The sequence below is a fragment of the Aspergillus campestris genome, assembly GCF_002847485.1.
Source record: "Aspergillus campestris IBT 28561 chromosome Unknown P168scaffold_9, whole genome shotgun sequence".
NCBI classification, from domain to species: Eukaryota; Fungi; Ascomycota; class Eurotiomycetes; order Eurotiales; family Aspergillaceae; genus Aspergillus; species Aspergillus campestris.
This window is the reverse complement of record NW_020194344.1, coordinates 842,236-860,980: the sequence shown is the minus strand read 5'-3', so window position 1 is coordinate 860,980 and position 18,745 is coordinate 842,236. Positions and strand designations below refer to the sequence as shown.

The window sequence follows — 18,745 nt, the reverse complement described above, 5'->3', positions numbered from 1 at the left end:
TACAAAGCGTCCCCGTTCGTTCTCCGTCCATTTCCCTACTAGGCGAACTAACTAGTTAGTAAATGGCAACACTGAAGAAAGGTGATATAATTAATAACAATGCGATCAACCAAAGGGGAAAAGGAATTCCAACGAGAGGCCAAAGAGTCTTCCCCTCATCTCCGGAGTCAATCCGATCGTCCTTTATTCGTTGTCATTATTCGAATATCCATGGGTGTTCTTCGTCTTTATCTTTTTTTATTATGTCTATACCTTCCTACTGTATTGATCAATTTCCATTATAATATGATGGACCATACTTTGTCCAGTCTGACAAAAGTAAAAAAGATCCCAAGATCAACAATAATACCAAATAGTACGGTGGCTGTCACAAGATCAACACAGAAGAAAACAAACCCTTGGTTCAACCTTTTGACGGCAGATCATCCGTCAAAACCAGCCGTGATTTCCCTTGATTTCCCCTGGGGCTGAGCCTTCTTATTTTTATCTTCGCCCCATCCCGTAACTCTCCACCCTAGGAAAGAAAGAGAGGAATGGACAGGACAGAGAGAGGATACGAAATACTGAGCTCTGTATAGCAGCTTGCCTTGCTCCTCTCGTGCAAAGAAAAAAAGCAGCTTCAGCTATGTCCAGTATTAATTTAGTACTTGGAGACATTACCTAATTCGGCACTGTACGGTGACAGTACACGCATTGAACATGATAGGTAGAGGTATACTTCAGACAGCCACCATAAGGGTCTTCGATGGTCTTCGATTGTTATTTATCATCATTACTGAAGATACTTCTAAATATTATTTATTATGTATTTATTTATCCTAAAAAGAATCCATACCTTCTTCCTTAATACGGGAGCACGGGGTACATACCTATGAAAATGAAACACACTCCTCCCATCTTAATTTACAGTTCTTGTTTAGGGGGGGGGGTTTAACCAGGGTTGTATCAAGATGGATCACGGAGAGCGCCCGGCCTTACGAACCCACCCGTGACTTCTTCCAGATTGGTAAACTTACAACTTACCACCATCTAACCCAAATAGGTCATTCGGCTGATCGCGCGCCAGCATAGTTGGCACATTACCTGGAATGTAGATACATGGGCAGTCATTCATTCATTCAATCATTCAATCCAAATTGAATGGTTTTCTTTCCATTATTTCCTGATATTTCTACTAATCTATTTTGAACCAAAGATCCTAGATATCGGACAAGGGATATAATTGGTTTCTGTATACCGGAATCAGAGGAAGCCCCGATACAACATACGACCATTCCAGCCCAGTAATGAAGGGATAATCCGCCAATGCCAACTCGGGCAATACTTCTCCCACCTACATAGGTGGGTAGCCGTATATAGGTAATATGATCATCCTTCTGCTATGAACTTGATCAATACAACGGACTATTATGATTTTCAGCGGAAGGATTCCATACAGATTGAATCTCGGGCAATGGATGGGAGATTCTACCCTTCTTTTCTTATATTCTCCTCCTCTGAATTCTTTCTTCTCTTTAGTATTTACTTTACTTTTTTGCTATGTACAGGGAGATTGATAGTATTACTGTATTCTCTATGAAAAGGCCTTACCAGGTAAGGAGGGTGGGGGAGGAATGGACACTAAAACAACTCAGCCTCGAACTGCTAGCAGGATGATGGTACTCTCAATACGGAGTAGGTCTAACAAAATAATTCAGAGGCCCAGCCAGATAGTTACTGGACTCGCCACTGTGTCAGGTACCAGTTACCAGAACGACTGGTCATTAGTATCAACAGGTGAAACTGTACAACTCAACTCAACCCAACACCCGATCACATCGGAGTACGTAGAAGTAGGTTATAGGTAAAATAAGTACCGAAATAAGTAAGTAGGTAGGATTCGCCTCCATGCCAGCTCAACCACGCCAAGTTTCATCCATATCAGAATAGAAGTAACTGATCCACGTGTTACGACAGCTTGAGCTCTGCCGTCCAGCCGAGGATCGTGAAGGGGGAGGGAGGATCAAATGATATATCTCATTGAAGGATAGCATACTGAGTACGGAGACATTGTCTCGTCTTTACTGCGATGTATCCACGAAGTACATACATACTTAGTTACATGTATGTATGTATGTATGTATGTATGTACAATCTATCCTTAGCGTCGCCACCAGCCACCTAAATGGATCTGCCACGGAAAACTCCGTAGCAGCTACCCGCCAGTCAACCCGACAACTCCGAGACAACACCGATCCAATCCTATGTATTGTCTATCCTCAAGGCGAGTAGCCCATCGGGCGCATCTTAGCTGGGGCGGATTCAATTCCCCTGTTTTCTTAGAGCCTCACGGCAATTATGATAGACAGAGACAGGATGACAGCGAGAAGCAGCGTGGCACAGCCCCATTGACTGACTACTAACTATCAGTCAGTCACAACAATAGTCACACCTCAAGCGGCCCGGTAAGAACGCAGTGCGACCCCTTCGTCCAATGTCACTCACTCACTTCTCCTCCTCAACTCCAAAGAGGGGGAGACACATTCCCCTCCCCGCCCCCGCTCGAGCTCGCACGCAAGGTATCTGTTTGCTACTGGTACCAAGTACCTTGCTACCGATGTATGTTTTCCACTGACGTGCCCTGGAGGTCCTGAACGGGTAAGCAGTGCTCTCTCTAATGAGATAGTACCGACGTCGCTCAGTAAGTAATTTGGGCTGGCTGGGAATCTCTCCATTTATCATTAGCTTGTTCTGTCCATGCGAGGGACATTTAGTTGGAAGTTAAATACAATACAGAGTAGAATAGGTAGGTAGTCTATAAATAATTGGCCATGTATCACCACAGGTTCATTGCCAGCACATCTTGGCCACTACTGCTGTTATTACTGCTCCAACTACTACTAGAGTATCCTTTCAACTGCACGTCGATCTGCGACCGAAAATAATAATAAAAAGACTGTCTCTTTCATACAGAAGCATATTTACTGTAGAATCAGATGTGAAACTAGCTCCTGGAGCTTACTTCTGAAACGTGCCAAATCCTGGCCCAAGCAATCCTTAAGCTGTCCGAGTATGTGTAATGATGTACGAAAGTATATTACCTATCAATAATCATTTTCAATACGGAGACAGATTAAAATGAATAATGTATTCATCTCTGTCGATCTGCTACTAAATAGATATATGGATAACTAGTTCGTCTCAGCCGCACACGAAACTGGTGGTCAGATCAGATCAACAGTGCCAGGAAGGGCCTGAACACAGACAAGTACATGTTACAGAAAGGTCAGAAATCAAGGAAGAAAGAATGGAAGAATCAGGCAAGTGCTAAGCCAACCCCGACCGTGGTGTGTTAGCAACATACTCTGAAACAGCATGCAAGTCTTAAAATAACATACAACAACAAAGACAAGGCAAAACAGATAGACAGACAGACCTAACAGAGCAGACAATAACAAGAATAGCGACACAGCCGCGCTACGCTACGCTAGGAACTGGGCGAAAATGATAGGGCCTGAGGCGGTGTTGGCCTTTCATATTATTATTAGATACATTTAGCTTGGCTGGTTAGTGTACGGAGTTCCTACTCTTAGTTAGGACCGTATTAGTTGTCTAGGCTGAGCTAACCTAACCAAGAACTTCCCTAACTTACTTGACCTAGTTACCTACTTCTACTGTAGTTGATGCGAATTACATGGATTCAAAGAAAATTGGCTGCATGAGATTTGTACTGTTATGCTATATCTACGATCTACCTATTGACAGAGTCTGATAGCCATCCAATACGGCGTTTGAATTGCACCCAGAAGTATAAATCACACATGACTACCAGAAACAACCCAAAATCTGAAGTAAGACCTAGCAAAATAGTCAATACTATGCGAACAGAAATAATGATAAAAGCCCAACAGCGAGAGGCGAGCGCAAAACCCGTATCCCCCGTCCCTTGCGCATTACACACTTACTTACGTTATCCTTGAGAAAAACCCATCCAATCCATTAGATTATAAAATTCCAACCTTAGTTCCATGCACATTCCATGAAAAAAGACGCAGATCAACGCACCTCCCAAGCATCCAGTGGCCAAAAGGGGGAAAAGAAAAGTAAGAGCGAGCCTATCATAAAGTGTATATCCCACGGTCAGTGCATGGAAAAGGGCAAACCATATACTGTACTGTATGTACTCCGGACAGCCAGAGACGTCAGTCGTTTATCTGTCTGTCTGTCTGTCTGTCTGTCTGTCAGTTACGGTCACGCTCATTGCTTACCGAGGGGCTGGGCTGAGCTGGGGTTGGGTTGGGGCTGATCTGTCTGTTCTGTTACCCATATGCAGGGCTGCGTTTGATGCGGGTGTGATTGATTCAATGATTGGGTTGGGTTGGATTTGGGGCTCGTATTTGTTGACTTGAGTTTATGGATCTGATCATTTAATCTGTTGATGTGTGGGATGGACGGATGGATGGATGGATGAGTATGGTTGTTTGGATGATGTTTTGTATATACTTTATGCATGCATCGAAGTATGTACCTGATAGGTAAGTAAGTAAGGTAGGTAGGTAGTAGGTACGTATTGCATGACTCAGGTCCCACCGTACAATAACATCGAGTCAGTCGCCCGGGGTGTTTACTACGTAGATACCTAAGTACCTACGCTATAGATAAACCCCTCACATCAAACACGAAGCTGCCCCGGACAGCTGAGCGGTAGGTTCTCCGCTGATCAGAGTTGGTTTCCTCGTATCTACTACATTACTACCTAAGTTCATACTACATCTTTTGTTCACAAAGCTACTGCTAATGCAGTTCACCGCTACTGGAGGTAATACCGGCGGTTGTGATAAGCACCGACTTAAGGCTTGCGTCGTTGGAATATGCGTGTAGTCGATGGGATTGTCTGATTCAGTTGCTTGGTGGTTTTTTGAGACTCGTGTAAAGCTGGGTCTAATGGATTTGGTAGGTGTGGGACATGGTAGTAGATGGGGGAGTAGATCTAGATTTTTGTCCCGTGTACCATGATCTCCAAAGTTATTTGATTGAGTACTTTCTGTACAGGGCATAGGGTCAACAGATAGGATGCCCCCTGAGTTAACCCCGACTACGGCATAGTGAAAATCTAATATGATGGGAAATGCTCGTAAAGATCATTCAAAGTAATGCTCAAAATGCTAATGTAACAGACACGGATATCAGTACAGAGGGCCGAACCCTGATAGATCTAGATCTATGTATCGAAAGACACTTTTGTTCATTTCATTCGCAAGGGTTCTCGCGAATGTCGGACCGAAATCAACTTCACTTCTCCATTTAACCGACCACCTTGAAGATCGACTCAGCCAGGCGGCCGACGTTGCCGCTGGTGATGCCGGCCACGGAGATACGGCCGTCCTTGGTGGCGTAGACGGAGTGCTATGCGAGTTAGTACGGGTGTATTAAGGGTGGGAAGGGAAATGCTCACCTCCTTGGCCAGGACGTCCATCTGCTCGGGCTTAAGACCGGTGTAGGCGAACATGCCGATCTGAGGGAGCCACGTTAGCTAGTTGCACCACTGGATTTTAAGACGAATTTGTGCCTACCTGGCTGGTGATGTGGGACCAGTCGTGCTTGCTGCCCAGCTGCTCCAGGTTCTTGCGGAGCAGGGCGCGCATCTCGATGATGCGGTCGGCCATGCCCTTGACCTCACCCAGCCACTGCTGGTTGAGCTCGGCGTCGTTCATGATGGTGGAGGCGACGCGGGCACCGTGGATGGGAGGGTTGGAGTAGAAGGGACGGATGAGGATCTTGATCTGCGAGTCCACGCGCTTCTTCTCCTCGGCCGACTCGCAGACGAGGGAGAAGGCACCGACACGCTCACCGTAGAGACCCTGGCCGAGATTAGCATGTGACCCCTTCAAGCTGTTAGACAGTGATGCCCACCATGTTCTTGGCGAAGCTCTGGCACAGAGCGATGTTGTGGCCCTCCTTGACGAAGTGACGGGGCGCGAAAGCGTCCTGGTCGGCGTTGCCGCTGGCGAAGCCCTGGTAGGCCATGTCGAAGAAGGCAAAGTGACCCTTCTGCTTCATGACGTCGCTGATCTGGCGCCACTGGTCCTGGGTGGGATCGACACCGGTGGGGTTGTGAGCACAGGCGTGCAGCAGGATGATGCTGTTATCGGGGGCGGCCTTGATGTCGGCGATCAGGCCCTCAAAGTCCAGGCCGATGGTGTCCTTGTTGTAGTAGCGGTACTTCTCGACCTCCAGGCCGGAGTCCTTGAAGACGGCGTTGTGGTTGGCCCAGCTGGGGTTGGGCAGGTAAACCTTCTTCGCGTGGGGGTAGAAGCGCTGCAGGAAAGCACCGCCGATTCTCAGGGCACCGGTACCGGAGATGGTCTGGGTGATGACCAGACGGCCGTCCTTGATGACGGCAGAGTCCTTGCCATAGGCGAGCTCAGCAGCGGCGCTAGTGAAGGTAGGGATACCAGTGATGCCGGCATATTCCTTGTCGCTGCGGGAGGCAACGACCTTGTCCTCGGCGGCGCGCACGGAGGGCAAAACGAAGGGCTTGCCCTGATCATCACCTATTGGCCGAATTCTCAATCAGTAGCCGTTCCAGTCGCATCGCAAGGCAGACGTAGTCCCCGAGAGGTTCAGGGAAGGTGGGGATAGAACGAAAAGAGATTGCTTACGGTACGCGCCAACACCCAGGTTGATCTTCTCCTTGAAAGAATCGGCCTTGAAGGCCTCGGTGATACCCAGAATGGCATCCTAAAAGCGCACGCGATCAGCCATTGCACAACCAAACCCAATCAATCGCATCGCCGTGAGATGGAAATGCCTACCGGAGGGCCCTGGGGGACCTTGGACCACGCAGAGGCATATCTGGCACCAGCGGCGACGGTGCGCAGGGTAGCGTCACGCGAAGCAGCCGTGCGGCTGGCAACTCGGAGGGTAGACAGCATGATGATCGGTGTAGGGAGATGGAGAAAAATCCAAACGAGATAGATGGACCGTGTTCAGAATCCCCAAAAATGAAGAAAGATGGAAGAATGGAGAAGAAAGGGAGGAGAGTGGTGTGATGTGTGTGTTGGAGATAAATAACCAAGCGCAATAGGAAGGAAAAAGCAGTGCCGAGTGGATCGGGGGGACGAGGGAGTCACCGATGGCGCGGAGTTGTGCCGGGCTAGTGAGTTTTCTTAAATTTTGACTCATGTGAACTAGGGAAGTCCGAGGAGTGTTTGTTATGCTCAGTATTTTATGATAATTGACTGATTTCAAACCTTTCTAGAATTACGTTTGAATCTGAACTTATTTATTTGTATATTAATTTATTTGTATATTAATTGATTTGTTTATTTATTTATTTATCACTTATTTATGTATTTATGTATTTATGTATTTATGTACACCTCCCATGTAAACAGAGTTTTTATACAAGTCAATCAGATAAGTTAAGATCGGATGGACTTACTCAGACCATATTATCCAGTATTATCCATAGAAGAAAAGAATTATCCAACTGATTTACGTACACCAGAACCGCTGTAACTGATTTCTCTCTTCTGGATCGACTCTGGCGCCGAAATCCGGTGAACTAAATTAGGGAAATGTGGAGCCTGGTGGCCTGGGTGCCTGACTGCCTGGGGCGTCTGGCCCGTCCTTCCCCTCACAGGAGTCGGGGTAAATTTGGGGTTGTCAGGGGTCTATATTGGCATGGATGTGAGTAAACATTTCGAGGGATAATTAAGAAAGAGGAAAGAAAAGGAAAGGAAAGAGAATTGACAGGTAGTGGCTATTTTTGAAGTCCCCTAAGAAGGTGGAGACTTGATTCCTGTCTCTCGATTGAAGCTTTCATGTTGGAGAAGGATGGACTCGAATACCAGGCTGAGTGGGACGAGAAGACAGATTTAACCGTTCTGCTGCTTTGCTGTTACTTTGGTGGTGTGTGCTCCGTGTAGATCGGTTAATTTCCCCCACACGCCAAGAGACAGTGCGAGACCTAGGTGTCATGTCGTTGCTATGGTAAGCTGGATGATTATACATGGGTATTATTGAGGAGAGGAAGAAAAACTCCCAGTCTATAATTAACAGAGTTGTTAAGTTGGATTCATACAGATCAATTAAGAGATGTTATATTCTGTGGTATACCATACATGCATATGTAGCCTCTCCCATAGACACAATGGGGATAGCCTCACCCCATATCCTTAGCCCAGTCGCACTCCCGCTTGGCGGTTCTTCCGCGCCGTCGCCCCCATGGCATTGTTCATCCCCGTGTGTTGACTGCTGTCCAACGCAGTCATGGCCTCGCGCTTCTTCTCCTCGTCGATCTTCTTCAGTCGCTTCTCCGTTTTCATCTTGCCGCTGCCCTTGCCGTGGAACTGGTGGCTGAGATGCTTGAACGCCTCCTTCTGGTTCATCGACCGCCCGTACTCGTCCGTGTATTTCAGCTGCACGTCCGGCTTGTACTCCTTGCTGAACACCTCCGCCATGTGACGCGCTTCCTGCTGGTCGCGGTGCTTGTTCTCCCAGCGCGCATACTCCTCGCGTTCCCGTGCAGACATCCGGTCGAGCTTCCCTGACGCGCGGTCCCGCTCACGCTGTTGTCGCGCACGCTGGTCGGCCTCCGTCTCGAGACGCATCTTTTCGTGCAGGAAGCGTTGGCGATCCCGCGTTAGCGCGTTGTTTTCGGTGCCGTCGGAGGATTTCACCAGCCCACGCTGCTTGAGCATGGACAACGCAGCACCGAGACCCTGGTCCAGCGTAGACTCTTCCTCCAATCCTGTGCCGCTGATCTGCGGCTTCTCCTGCGCCTCGTCCCGCTTGATGCGCTCTTTAAGGTCTTCTTCATCCTCGATGTCGTTGTAGGTCCGCTCCATAACCACGTCACCGTCCTCCTCGGCTTCTTCCTTGACGGTGGGCTGTTCGGACTTGGCATGGGGCTCTTCGGCGGGAGTGGATTGGCGGCGTTCACGGCGCTCGGGAAGGGTGGGTTTTTGTAGGTTGGAGACGAACTCCGACGTCTCGTCGATCACGAGACCGGGCTCCTCCTCGTTCTCGCCTGGTGTGTCCGCTTCCATGGGCGTATGCTCGCTTTCCTCTCGAAGCTGTCGGGCGAGATCCTCGGGTCGCAGCTTCTGTCGCTTCTTAAACGCGGCTCGTCTCTGGCGGGCTAACGAAGCCTGTAGGTCGTCATCGTCGACGAAGGATGTGTTTTCGCTGGCCCACTTGCGAGGCGCCGGGGCAGGCGCCGACTCCCCGGTAGGAGTGTCAACATCCATGGACGATGTGCCGTTCAAAGTCTCCGTCGATTGAGGCGTCGGGGAAATATCCTCGTCGTCGAGAGCAGCTCTCTTCTTCGTAGCCTTCGCCTTCTTCTTCTTAGGCTTCTTGATCTTCACCTCGCTCACGTCCATATAGTCGGAGCTCGGCACTTCAGGCTCAAAGTCAAGACTGATCACGTTCTTCCTCAACTGATTCGACACCTCCTGCCGCTTCGCCTCCCGTGCCTCAGTCGTCGCACCCTGTGCATCCAGAGTGAACCGTTTCCGCTTCTTCCCATCAATCTCCTCATCATACTGCGCCAGTATCCCCGAGTTCTCCGCCGTAGGATCGTAAGCCGGCTTCCGCTTCTTCAGCTCCAACTGCTCCGTAGTCCTCTCCTTCTCCCGCAGATCAAGATTCTCCAACTCATCCCCCTCCTCCTCATTCTCATCAATCGTCGTATCCTTGAGCGTAAGCACATGATCCGTCCCGCCCTCGAAATCCCCAACCTCATGCCCAACCCTGATCCCCGAAAGCTCCGCAGCAGAGTACTCCGCGATGCGCTCGCGCTCCTCCAGCTCCGCCGCAAGCCTCTGCGCCCGCTCCTTCTCGATCTTCTTCTGCCGCTTCTTCGACTGCTGTAGCCACGTCTTGGTATCCATCTCCACGTCCGCAGACTCGCCCAGCGTCGCGCCCGCTAGCTTCCTGTCCCGCTGTGCCTGGTCCCGCGCCTTTTTGATCGCCGCGTTCCGCTCCTCCCGTTTGCGCTTCGCATCCGCCTCATCCTGGATCTTCTGCCAGTTCGCTCCGGCTTGCGCCTGCCGCGACTCAAGCGTGCTCGCAGGATCTTCCTCCTCGTCGGATGACAGGTCTGAGGAATCGTCGTCGGATTCGGCGGTGGCGACGGCGCCCGGCACCGGGAGGGGCTTTAGCCCCAGCGCGGCGCGGATTTTGTTGTTCTGTTCGATGGAGACTGCGTCCGCCATGTTGTGCGGTAGAGCTAGGCTCTAGTCTAATGGAAGATGAGATAAAACGATATGGTTGCTGCGTGAAGGGTAACAGGCGTGTAAATGAGTTCGGTTTATCCGTCATCGATAAGGAACATTCTACCCAGCCTGCTCTGCTCAGCACCAGACGCCAAGAAACCCTTACCTAAGCAGCACCATTCTCGGCAAGGTTTAGCGCGATCAAAAATCCTTAGCGCGCACTAGACGCCGCCGATAAAAGGTGGAAATTTTCCACCCTTGGCTCCTTTCTTTCTTTTCTTCTTCAGAACATACCACGGATCTGTGTCCAGCGATCCTGTTCACGGGCGCCGTTCTCTTCGCAAGAGGAGACGACTGTCTGTGTTTCGGTTGATTACTGGACAGTTCGACGACCAAAGGAGCCATGTTTTACGAATGCATGGTTTGCTATTTTCCGGTCGACAGATCTCAGATTAATTGCTGGCGCTGGGGGGTTCACGCCGGTCTTGAGCTCCCTTTCCTTCGGGATTGGTGAGCTCGGCCGGTGCCTCTGGTTTGCTGGCGGCGTCATATTCCTACTCCCTTTGCCGATTTTGGCCGTTGGCTGATGAGGTTAGGGAATAACCATGACTGGCCAACATACTTTTTTGTAGACTATTGATGGGTTTTTTCTTCACTGGATGGTGTTTATATCTCCTGCTGGCTTGATGCTAGCGGGGTAGTAGTATATATATATGGAAACTTCCGTAACAACATCTATGGGATTTCGTTATACATGAGTTCGCATGTAGATGCTCAAACATAATGTGCCTAATGGCTGAGTGCAGTGCACCCGTGTGCATCATTCATTGCCCCGTCCTATACCGAGATTGTGGCCTCGCGCCTCCTGGCAGAATGCGACGAAGACGCAATCACAGCAACTTCAAATGCCCCGTAACACCATCAACCACACTCTTAGGCCCCAACACCCCAAGAACAGTCCTACTCCCGCTCGCGATCTGAGTCCGTCCAGCGTCGGTGATCACCTGCGCGCAGAGACCCAGGCTGATCGCCTGCGCCTGCAGCAGCTCCATCTCCTCCTCGGACTTTGTCTGCAGCGCGATCTTGGCCTGTCCTTGTCGTTCCCAGCGGCGGAGCATGCTGGAGTTGGGGGTGTGCGTCGTGAGGTACTTGTAGCAGGCGAGGGTTGCGTGGGAGCATTGGGCGGCGATTTTACCTAGAGAAGAAAAAGACATGTCGTGTTAGTGGTTGTTTCTTTTTGCTCTCACATGAATGGCTTCATGGAAAGGCTCGGGAAGAGAAAAGAAGGGGAAAAAGACAAACACACCCTTGGTCATCCCCAAATCCGTCCTGACAACAAGAACCAATTTCACTTCCTCATTGCTGCTGTCGAAGTTCGCCAGCTCGCTCCCATCACCCTCCTCTTCCTCTTCCTCTTCTTCAGATTCGTCGTCGTATTCCTCGTCCGACGAGTCGCGATGAACCTTCACATTGTAGCTGTTCGGCCAACCTTCCTTCTCGTTTGCAGAGAAGAATCCGAGCGTGGAGCCCTGGCCGATGAAATACCCTGTGATGCCGGCGAGGATTGCGGTCGCGACGACGTAGGCGGCTGTTGAGGGCGGTATCCGGTCGAGGTCGGACATTGTGAGGATTGTGGGTTGGTGGGTAGGTAGGTAGGAATGGAGGTGATTGAGGTGTAGTTGTGAGGAGAAAATATAGAGGAGCTAGCTTGGCGGTTGTTCGTTGCGCTGCACTGGAAAATTGGAGTCGGGCCGGGCTGTCTGACGTTGGTGCGGGTAACTTGGTGTGGTGCGAGTGTTGTGTCTGCTGTGGGTTCCAGTGTAGACTCTTAGGTGGCCACTGTTGTTGTTCTTGGTCACTTCGAGTTTGTTTGATTTTGTCTTGTTCTCTTAGAATTTGTTGGGAAATGTCGTAGTATTCTGGACTTTCTCTTTCTAGTCGACTAGACCTATTATATATTTTACTACGGCTGTACGAGCGGATACGAAAGCATTGGCCATCACTCAATATCCAATTTATCTGATCGTAGATACTCGTCACTACCTCATTATATACATCTCTGATCCTGATAAATTGTTTTTCGAGCACTCCACCTCCCTCACAAGATTCAATTAGGCACGCGCGCCACCCCCAACACGACGGCTCCTGTCAAAATATTAGTAACAATTCAATACCCATCAATGAGATCGACTTACATAACAGTCCGGCTGAAGAAGCTGATGCCGACCATGACAAGCCAGCTAGGGACGGCACCGACGGCATAGAGGACGTAGCCCGCGGGGACGAGGAGTCCGTTCTTGGCGAGCCAGCCGTTGGTCGGGTGGAAGGGACCATTGTAAGGGGGGACCTCCTCGTACTTCTTCTCGGAGTGGATCTTGTAGATGGTATCGGGGGTAACATCGGTGGTGTTCAACCACACGGTGTGAAGATCGACGACGGGATGATCCTCTCCGAGGCGGGCCTCCGGGATCTTGAAGTAGTAGACGGACGGGCAACCAGCGGACCACATGGAGCACAGGACCTTGTTCGATTCACAGTCCAGGTATCCCAGGTTGGGCGAGGTCGGGTTAGCAGACAGGAGAAGGACGGATTGCTGGCAAGGGTGAAAAAAGGATGGTTAGTGAGCTGTCAAACTGCGCGCTATCGACCCCCTATCTGCGAAGTCCTTACATTGAACGACTTGTCCGTCTCGCCACAGCGACCGAAGCAAGTCTTGTTTCCACCCGTGATGTACACCATCCAATCCTGAGGCTCGGACGACGGCTCGAGAAGAGACTGCCAGTTGCTCAGGTTGAACTGCGTGACGGTCTTCTCCTGGATCTTCTTCTGGTCGACCAGCTTCTCGACGGCAGGAATGACCGGGGTGGCGGTCGGCAGGTACGACTTGGCCTTGTTGAACCATCCCTGGACGCGATCACCGAGGGGAACCTGCTCCTGCGCCGCAGCAAGCGCTGGGAGGAGAGGGAGGAGCTGGATGAAACGCATGATGCTAAAACACAACAATCACGGCGCGTTAGGTAAACTGCGGATCAAGCGCGAAAATCTGGGGAAAAGCGGGGGAGATGGATGCTGAATATATACCTGAGCTGGATCTTGAGATGACAAGCGCACTTTGGAGAAAGGGTTGAAATTGAAAAGGCCAAAGTACGGACAATAGGCAGCTGGGGAGGACAGGCTGGGTTGTGGTTAGAGCGAAGCGAAAGAGCCACGACAGACAATATCCCGGACACCTGGCCTAACGCTAAGTGGCGTAGAGGCAAATCTACCCAACGAGTTTTGTTGCGGGGACGCTTCTACGCCTTCTATGCATGTAATGGGCCCAACTGAACATGACAATGAATTTTAAATCTACTAATAGCTTCACTTGATTAAATAAAAGTTAATTGCCACCATAAGATGGAATAGATCGCTCAAAGTATGTCACATTAGATTGACATCCCTTGTTTACATTTCCACTGCATTGATTATGTCATCACGCTACAAGTGGTGATGTATGAATCGCGTTGAAACAGGCTGTGGGCTCATTTCTTATCCGACACCCATACAGGAAAAGAAACTTGACTCGTGGTCACACTGTGGACTCGAAAGTATGCTCCAGCTGCATTCTTTCAAGGGTGAGATTTGGCTGCATGAGCCTTTTCTAGGCCTTCAAGTCTGGCTGGATTGAACCGACGAGGACCTTGGTCGACACTGTGTTCGAATTGCAATTATTCACCAGTGAGGTTAGTATGGTGCATGTCGAAGCTTATCACCGGGTAGGCATGTCAACTACCAGATACTTAGGTGCCTAGGCAGGTACTTACCTTCCAGTGTACCACACCCAAGACAGAGCAGAGGCGGCCCCTTCCACATCTAGCAGACTTGGAAACTTGACATGCCCCATAGTACTTCCTTCACTCACCTACTATAGATGCTGATAGCATTATTCTTGCCTGCCATGCTTCCTCATTACCCGGTCTTGTACATCGCTTGGTCCAATATAGCATATGCATGACCCTCTTGCCTTATCAAAACATCCATTAGGCATACAGCTTGCTCGATCATCATCGGTGATACTGAGATCCACGTTCATGCTTAGAATAATGCGGTATTACAATGGTCTATTGCTCATCCTAGTGATGGTGGCTGTTCCAACCACGGGTGTGTTTGGCTCTGATCTTCGACATGTACGAAGAAGCGCGGACGTTGAACCACAAGGTGAATAATACCAACATGGGCTCAACTGGGATTGACGAGTTGTCTTGAGACTAAAAATCTCACAAAGCAGGCTGGGGGAACAGTCCCACCTCCATTTTCAACAACAGCACCCCCCAGTACGACTATATATCGCCTTCCAGAGATTTCCCAATATGCACCGATCTCGACACGCCCCTTGTGCCATTTTGTCTCCCGCATGATGGAGCCGATGTCATCGTCGATGCCACCTATTATGTCACATGGAATGCCGACTTCTACCCTCTGAACGCCACCATCACCATCGAATTGAGATATACAGACTCCACCGTGGGTGACTCTGCATTCACCTCTGCCAGGGTTGATAACAGCTATGGATACGTTCCAATCCACATGAGCGGGGAATGGCTCCAGGGGAAGTCGCAGAACGCATTGACCCTGTACATCATTGAGCTGGAGCCGTCCTCGGACAGACGGGCCAGTGCACAACAGGGTCCGACGATTACTCTTCACACAAAGCCTGTGGAGCGCTACAGGCACCCTCCACCATTGCCATTTAACGAGGTGGCTCTTTACATTGGTCTCCCTGTGAGCCTTGGCGTCGTGATATGCGTCGTGGCGGGTCTGTTTTTCGGAATGCGCGAGAGTAGAAGGATTGGAACTGGAAACATCATGGGATCGAGAAGAAAGGGCTATGGGATTCGAAAGTCGAAGTTTGAGCGCCTTGGCCAGGAATCCAGTGACCATGGACCTGAGAGTTTCGCCGTACTGAAGAAGCAGTATGAGGATGAAGTCCATTGGCCTTTCCCTGAGACTGCCCAGCGTGATAATGATCTTGAATGTAGACCCAGTGATGTCGAGAGAGAAGCATCAAGGCCAAATAGTTGGAGGCTGCGGTGAAGCGCGAAGTTTTGTCTTCTTGTTAGGGCTTGGGTCCTATGGTGGACGATAACACGGGGCACCATAGAGGATAACAGCAGCACACTCCCTTTGATTGGCATGGTTGGTCTCTGTTGGCGATCAATTTGAGCATCATCAGTCTGTGTTATGAATTCAGCTTATTCTATATTTATAGTTTACCAGCTAGGTAGGCACTTCAGACTGGAACGGATCGTTTGTTAGCTTATACAATATTGAGCGATTACTTTTACTTTCCCCTTTGTTATCTCCCTCGCCACTGAATAGAACAATCGAGTAAATGATTCATTCCATTACGCTCCATTAACCTCGACGAACATTTTTCTGCTGCTACGATTATACGAGGTATAACGAAGTAATACAGATCAACTAGCACATGATAGTAATATGGGACTGTAAACCACATGCAAGAAATGACATCAATATGGAGTGCTCAGCCAACGAGAGCCTGGAGAAACTCCATTACCCGTACCGCTAGACGCCACCGCACGGTACTGATTGGCGTAGGAGGGGCGGTATCGGAGAACCAGGATATGGAGTGAAGTGCCTAATAGTAATGGACGTGTTTAGGCAGATCAAGATCTGGACGAGTCAAGACAAGACATGAAATTGATTAGCAAGTCGGGCCTTTTGGACTTTTGTCTGTTTCCATTATAATTATTTGGTAACTTTCTATCCTCGAGGGTCTTGGTGAGAGTCATAGTTCCCCGCTGCCGAGGCCGTCGCAATTATAATATCATCCTTGGGATCCGATGTCGGTTTCAGGGATCTTTTGGATAGTATAGAGTACGGGGGTGAAGATGATATACCATCCACGTTAGAAAGTCAGGAAGCAGCGGAGACACTGGAGTAAGGCAATTGATTTATGAACATTTCCGCCGTGCTAAAGACACAAATCCCATCGGACACCAACGAGTGGCAAAGATGAATTCCCAGATGAGATGTACCACTGTTGATCAACGGAAAGTAATGCGTATTACACACTAGAACCTAGGGCCAAGGGCCTGGGGAAGATCCTCAGGATGCGCAATTGGACATTCCGGATGCGCTGTGAACGCTGAGTGGTTCTCCACCTACGAGGGCCAAAAATTTCTTCGTTGGCAGGACACTGGGCACGGTGGGCAGTCCCCCCTCCGTCGAGTCATCCGTCCTTGCAGACCGCCCGCCTTTTTCAAACTCCAACCCACTTTTTTCTTTTCCGGCGTATGACTCTTTCTTTGCTCCTTTCATATTTGTGAATTTAGCATATAAACAGTGGTTTTCCGATCTCAAAAAAGTTTGTGGTTCCGTCGATTAATAGTCTCCTCTCGCTGCTTGCTTGATGTCTAACCTCAGCGCAGATTCCTGGCATTCTTCCTATCGCAACGACGACATTACCCCACCATAGACTTTCCCACAATGTGCCCCGGTGCAGAGAACGAGCCCAATGGGCAAGCCAACGGTGCCAATGGCCAGAACATCAATAATGGTAGGCGGAAGTTGCACGATTTATCTGTGTACTCTATCCACTGACGCCCTTGAAAAGCCGATCACCCCGGCTTCACTGCTGTACAGACTCGCAACAACCCTCACCCCACCCGTAACCCCTACGGCCACAGCGTCGGTGTCACCGACTTCCTGAGCAACGTCTCTCGATTCAAGATCATTGAATCCACCCTCCGTGAGGGTGAGCAGTTCGCCAATGCTTTCTTCGACACCGAGAAGAAGATTGAGATCGCCAGGGCTTTGGATGATTTCGGTGTGGACTACGTGAGTCATCGCGCGGGACAGAGTTGGAGATGTTTCGGGACATGTGTATTGACCAATTTGTTCGTTATAGATCGAACTTACCAGCCCCTGTGCCTCGGAGCAGTCGAGACTCGACTGCGAGGCTATCTGCAAGCTTGGCCTGAAGTCCAAGGTATGTCCGAATTTCATAGCACTCCATGAGTCACTGATTCTAACCCGTGCGTCTGCAGATCCTTACTCACATTCGCTGCCACATGGATGATGCCCGTGTGGCCGTTGAGACGGGAGTTGATGGAGTGTAAGTGCAATTTCGCTCTTTTGGCATTGGTAGTCGCGGATGTTGACAGTCGTCCGTCTTTAGTGATGTCGTCATTGGAACCTCCTCGTACCTCCGTGAGCACTCTCACGGAAAGGACATGACCTACATCAAGAACACCGCCATCGAAGTCATCGAATACGTCAAGTCCAAGGGCATCGAGATCCGATTCTCGAGCGAAGACTCTTTCCGCTCTGACCTCGTCGATCTCCTGTCCATCTACTCCGCCGTCGACAAGGTCGGTGTCAACCGTGTCGGTATCGCCGATACCGTTGGCTGTGCCTCTCCCCGCCAGGTCTATGAGCTCGTCCGTGTGTTGAGAGGTGTGGTGGGTTGCGACATCGAGACCCACTTCCACAACGACACTGGCTGCGCCATTGCCAACGCCTACTGTGCTCTGGAGGCTGGTGCCACCCACATCGATACCTCCGTCCTTGGTATCGGTGAGCGCAACGGTATCACCCCCCTGGGTGGTCTCATGGCCCGCATGATGGTTGCCGACCCCGAGTACGTCAAGAGCAAGTACAAGCTGGAGAAGATCAAGGACATTGAGGACCTTGTTGCCGAGGCTGTTGAGGTCAACATTCCCTTCAACAACTACATCACCGGTTTCTGTGCCTTCACTCACAAGGCCGGCATCCACGCCAAGGCCATCTTGAACAACCCCAGCACCTACGAGATCATCAACCCCGCTGACTTCGGCATGACTCGCTATGTCCACTTTGCCTCTCGTCTGACGGGCTGGAACGCCATCAAGTCGCGTGCTCAGCAGCTCAAGATCGAGATGACCGACGAGCACTACAAGGCGTGCACGACCAAGATCAAGGCTCTGGCCGACATCCGGCCCATTGCCGTCGATGATGCCGACAGCATCATCCGTGCCTACTACCGCAACCTCAAGTCGGGCGAGAACAAGCCCCTCCTGGACCTCACGGCTGATGAGCAGGCTCAGTTCCACGCCAAGGAGAAGGAGTTGGCTTCCCAGGCCGGCGTTATCGGCTAAGCGCTATATCAATTTCGTCTAGCAGCATTTCCGTCGTTCTTATCTTTCGTGCCTTTCCCTTGCTTTTGTTCTTGATTCCACAGTGGAAACGGAGCACCAGTTGGCATAGAAAGCCTGGTTTTCTCAGAGCTTAGAGGCCATGCGTTTCCCATCTCTTCCAGTATGGAAGGCGTTGGTTTTACTCTCATGATTTGATGTTTATTTACGCGTCTTGGGGTTCGTTTTACGGGGTTTTGAAAAGTCGTTTTTCTTTTTTCCTTTTCCCTCACGAGAGTAAAAAAAGAAACCCATAGAGGAAAGAAACCGGTGTTGGGAGAATGTATATAAGTAGTCTTGTTAATTTGTTGGTATGTAGTGCGCTGCATATGAAGATTTCACCACAAATACAGATATTTACAACATAAC

At 49.9% G+C, this 18,745-nt stretch overlaps 6 protein-coding genes across 6 annotated transcripts; 2 read left to right on the top strand and 4 right to left on the bottom strand.

Annotated features, from left to right (window-relative positions):
• Window positions 1-5,110: 5,110 nt before the first annotated feature.
• P168DRAFT_291802 (putative aspartate aminotransferase) lies at window positions 5,111-7,108 on the bottom strand. Its single transcript, XM_024837475.1, has 6 exons — window positions 6,795-7,108; window positions 6,642-6,720; window positions 5,893-6,533; window positions 5,553-5,840; window positions 5,435-5,494; window positions 5,111-5,385 (listed from the first exon to the last, which is right to left on the bottom strand). Exons 1-6 carry the CDS (start codon window positions 6,912-6,914, stop codon window positions 5,284-5,286), a joined length of 1,290 nt encoding a protein of 429 aa, XP_024691255.1. The 5' UTR covers window positions 6,915-7,108; the 3' UTR covers window positions 5,111-5,283.
• A 966-nt stretch (window positions 7,109-8,074) lies between these two features.
• Window positions 8,075-10,297, bottom strand: P168DRAFT_291801 (U4/U6-U5 snRNP complex subunit SNU66). The gene has a single exon (XM_024837474.1). It carries the CDS (start codon window positions 10,200-10,202, stop codon window positions 8,160-8,162), a length of 2,043 nt encoding a protein of 680 aa, XP_024691254.1. The 5' UTR covers window positions 10,203-10,297; the 3' UTR covers window positions 8,075-8,159.
• A 643-nt stretch (window positions 10,298-10,940) lies between these two features.
• On the bottom strand, window positions 10,941-12,033 carry P168DRAFT_188593 (aminoacyl-tRNA hydrolase PTH2). The gene is made up of 2 exons (XM_024833001.1): window positions 11,509-12,033; window positions 10,941-11,397 (listed from the first exon to the last, which is right to left on the bottom strand). Exons 1-2 carry the CDS (start codon window positions 11,822-11,824, stop codon window positions 11,093-11,095), a joined length of 621 nt encoding a protein of 206 aa, XP_024691253.1. The 5' UTR covers window positions 11,825-12,033; the 3' UTR covers window positions 10,941-11,092.
• A 171-nt stretch (window positions 12,034-12,204) lies between these two features.
• Window positions 12,205-13,351, bottom strand: P168DRAFT_291799 (uncharacterized protein). The gene is made up of 4 exons (XM_024837473.1): window positions 13,284-13,351; window positions 12,873-13,191; window positions 12,398-12,795; window positions 12,205-12,347 (listed from the first exon to the last, which is right to left on the bottom strand). Exons 2-4 carry the CDS (start codon window positions 13,185-13,187, stop codon window positions 12,314-12,316), a joined length of 747 nt encoding a protein of 248 aa, XP_024691252.1. The 5' UTR covers window positions 13,188-13,191; window positions 13,284-13,351; the 3' UTR covers window positions 12,205-12,313.
• Window positions 13,352-14,110: 759 nt separating this feature from the next.
• P168DRAFT_291798 (DUF4448 domain-containing protein) lies at window positions 14,111-15,461 on the top strand. The gene is made up of 2 exons (XM_024837472.1): window positions 14,111-14,399; window positions 14,467-15,461. Exons 1-2 carry the CDS (start codon window positions 14,321-14,323, stop codon window positions 15,273-15,275), a joined length of 888 nt encoding a protein of 295 aa, XP_024691251.1. The 5' UTR covers window positions 14,111-14,320; the 3' UTR covers window positions 15,276-15,461.
• Window positions 15,462-16,486: 1,025 nt separating this feature from the next.
• On the top strand, window positions 16,487-18,737 carry hcsA (homocitrate synthase). The gene is made up of 6 exons (XM_024839540.1): window positions 16,487-16,569; window positions 16,634-16,761; window positions 16,819-17,042; window positions 17,113-17,193; window positions 17,252-17,319; window positions 17,383-18,737. Exons 2-6 carry the CDS (start codon window positions 16,692-16,694, stop codon window positions 18,338-18,340), a joined length of 1,401 nt encoding a protein of 466 aa, XP_024691250.1. The 5' UTR covers window positions 16,487-16,569; window positions 16,634-16,691; the 3' UTR covers window positions 18,341-18,737.
• Window positions 18,738-18,745: the final 8 nt, after the last annotated feature.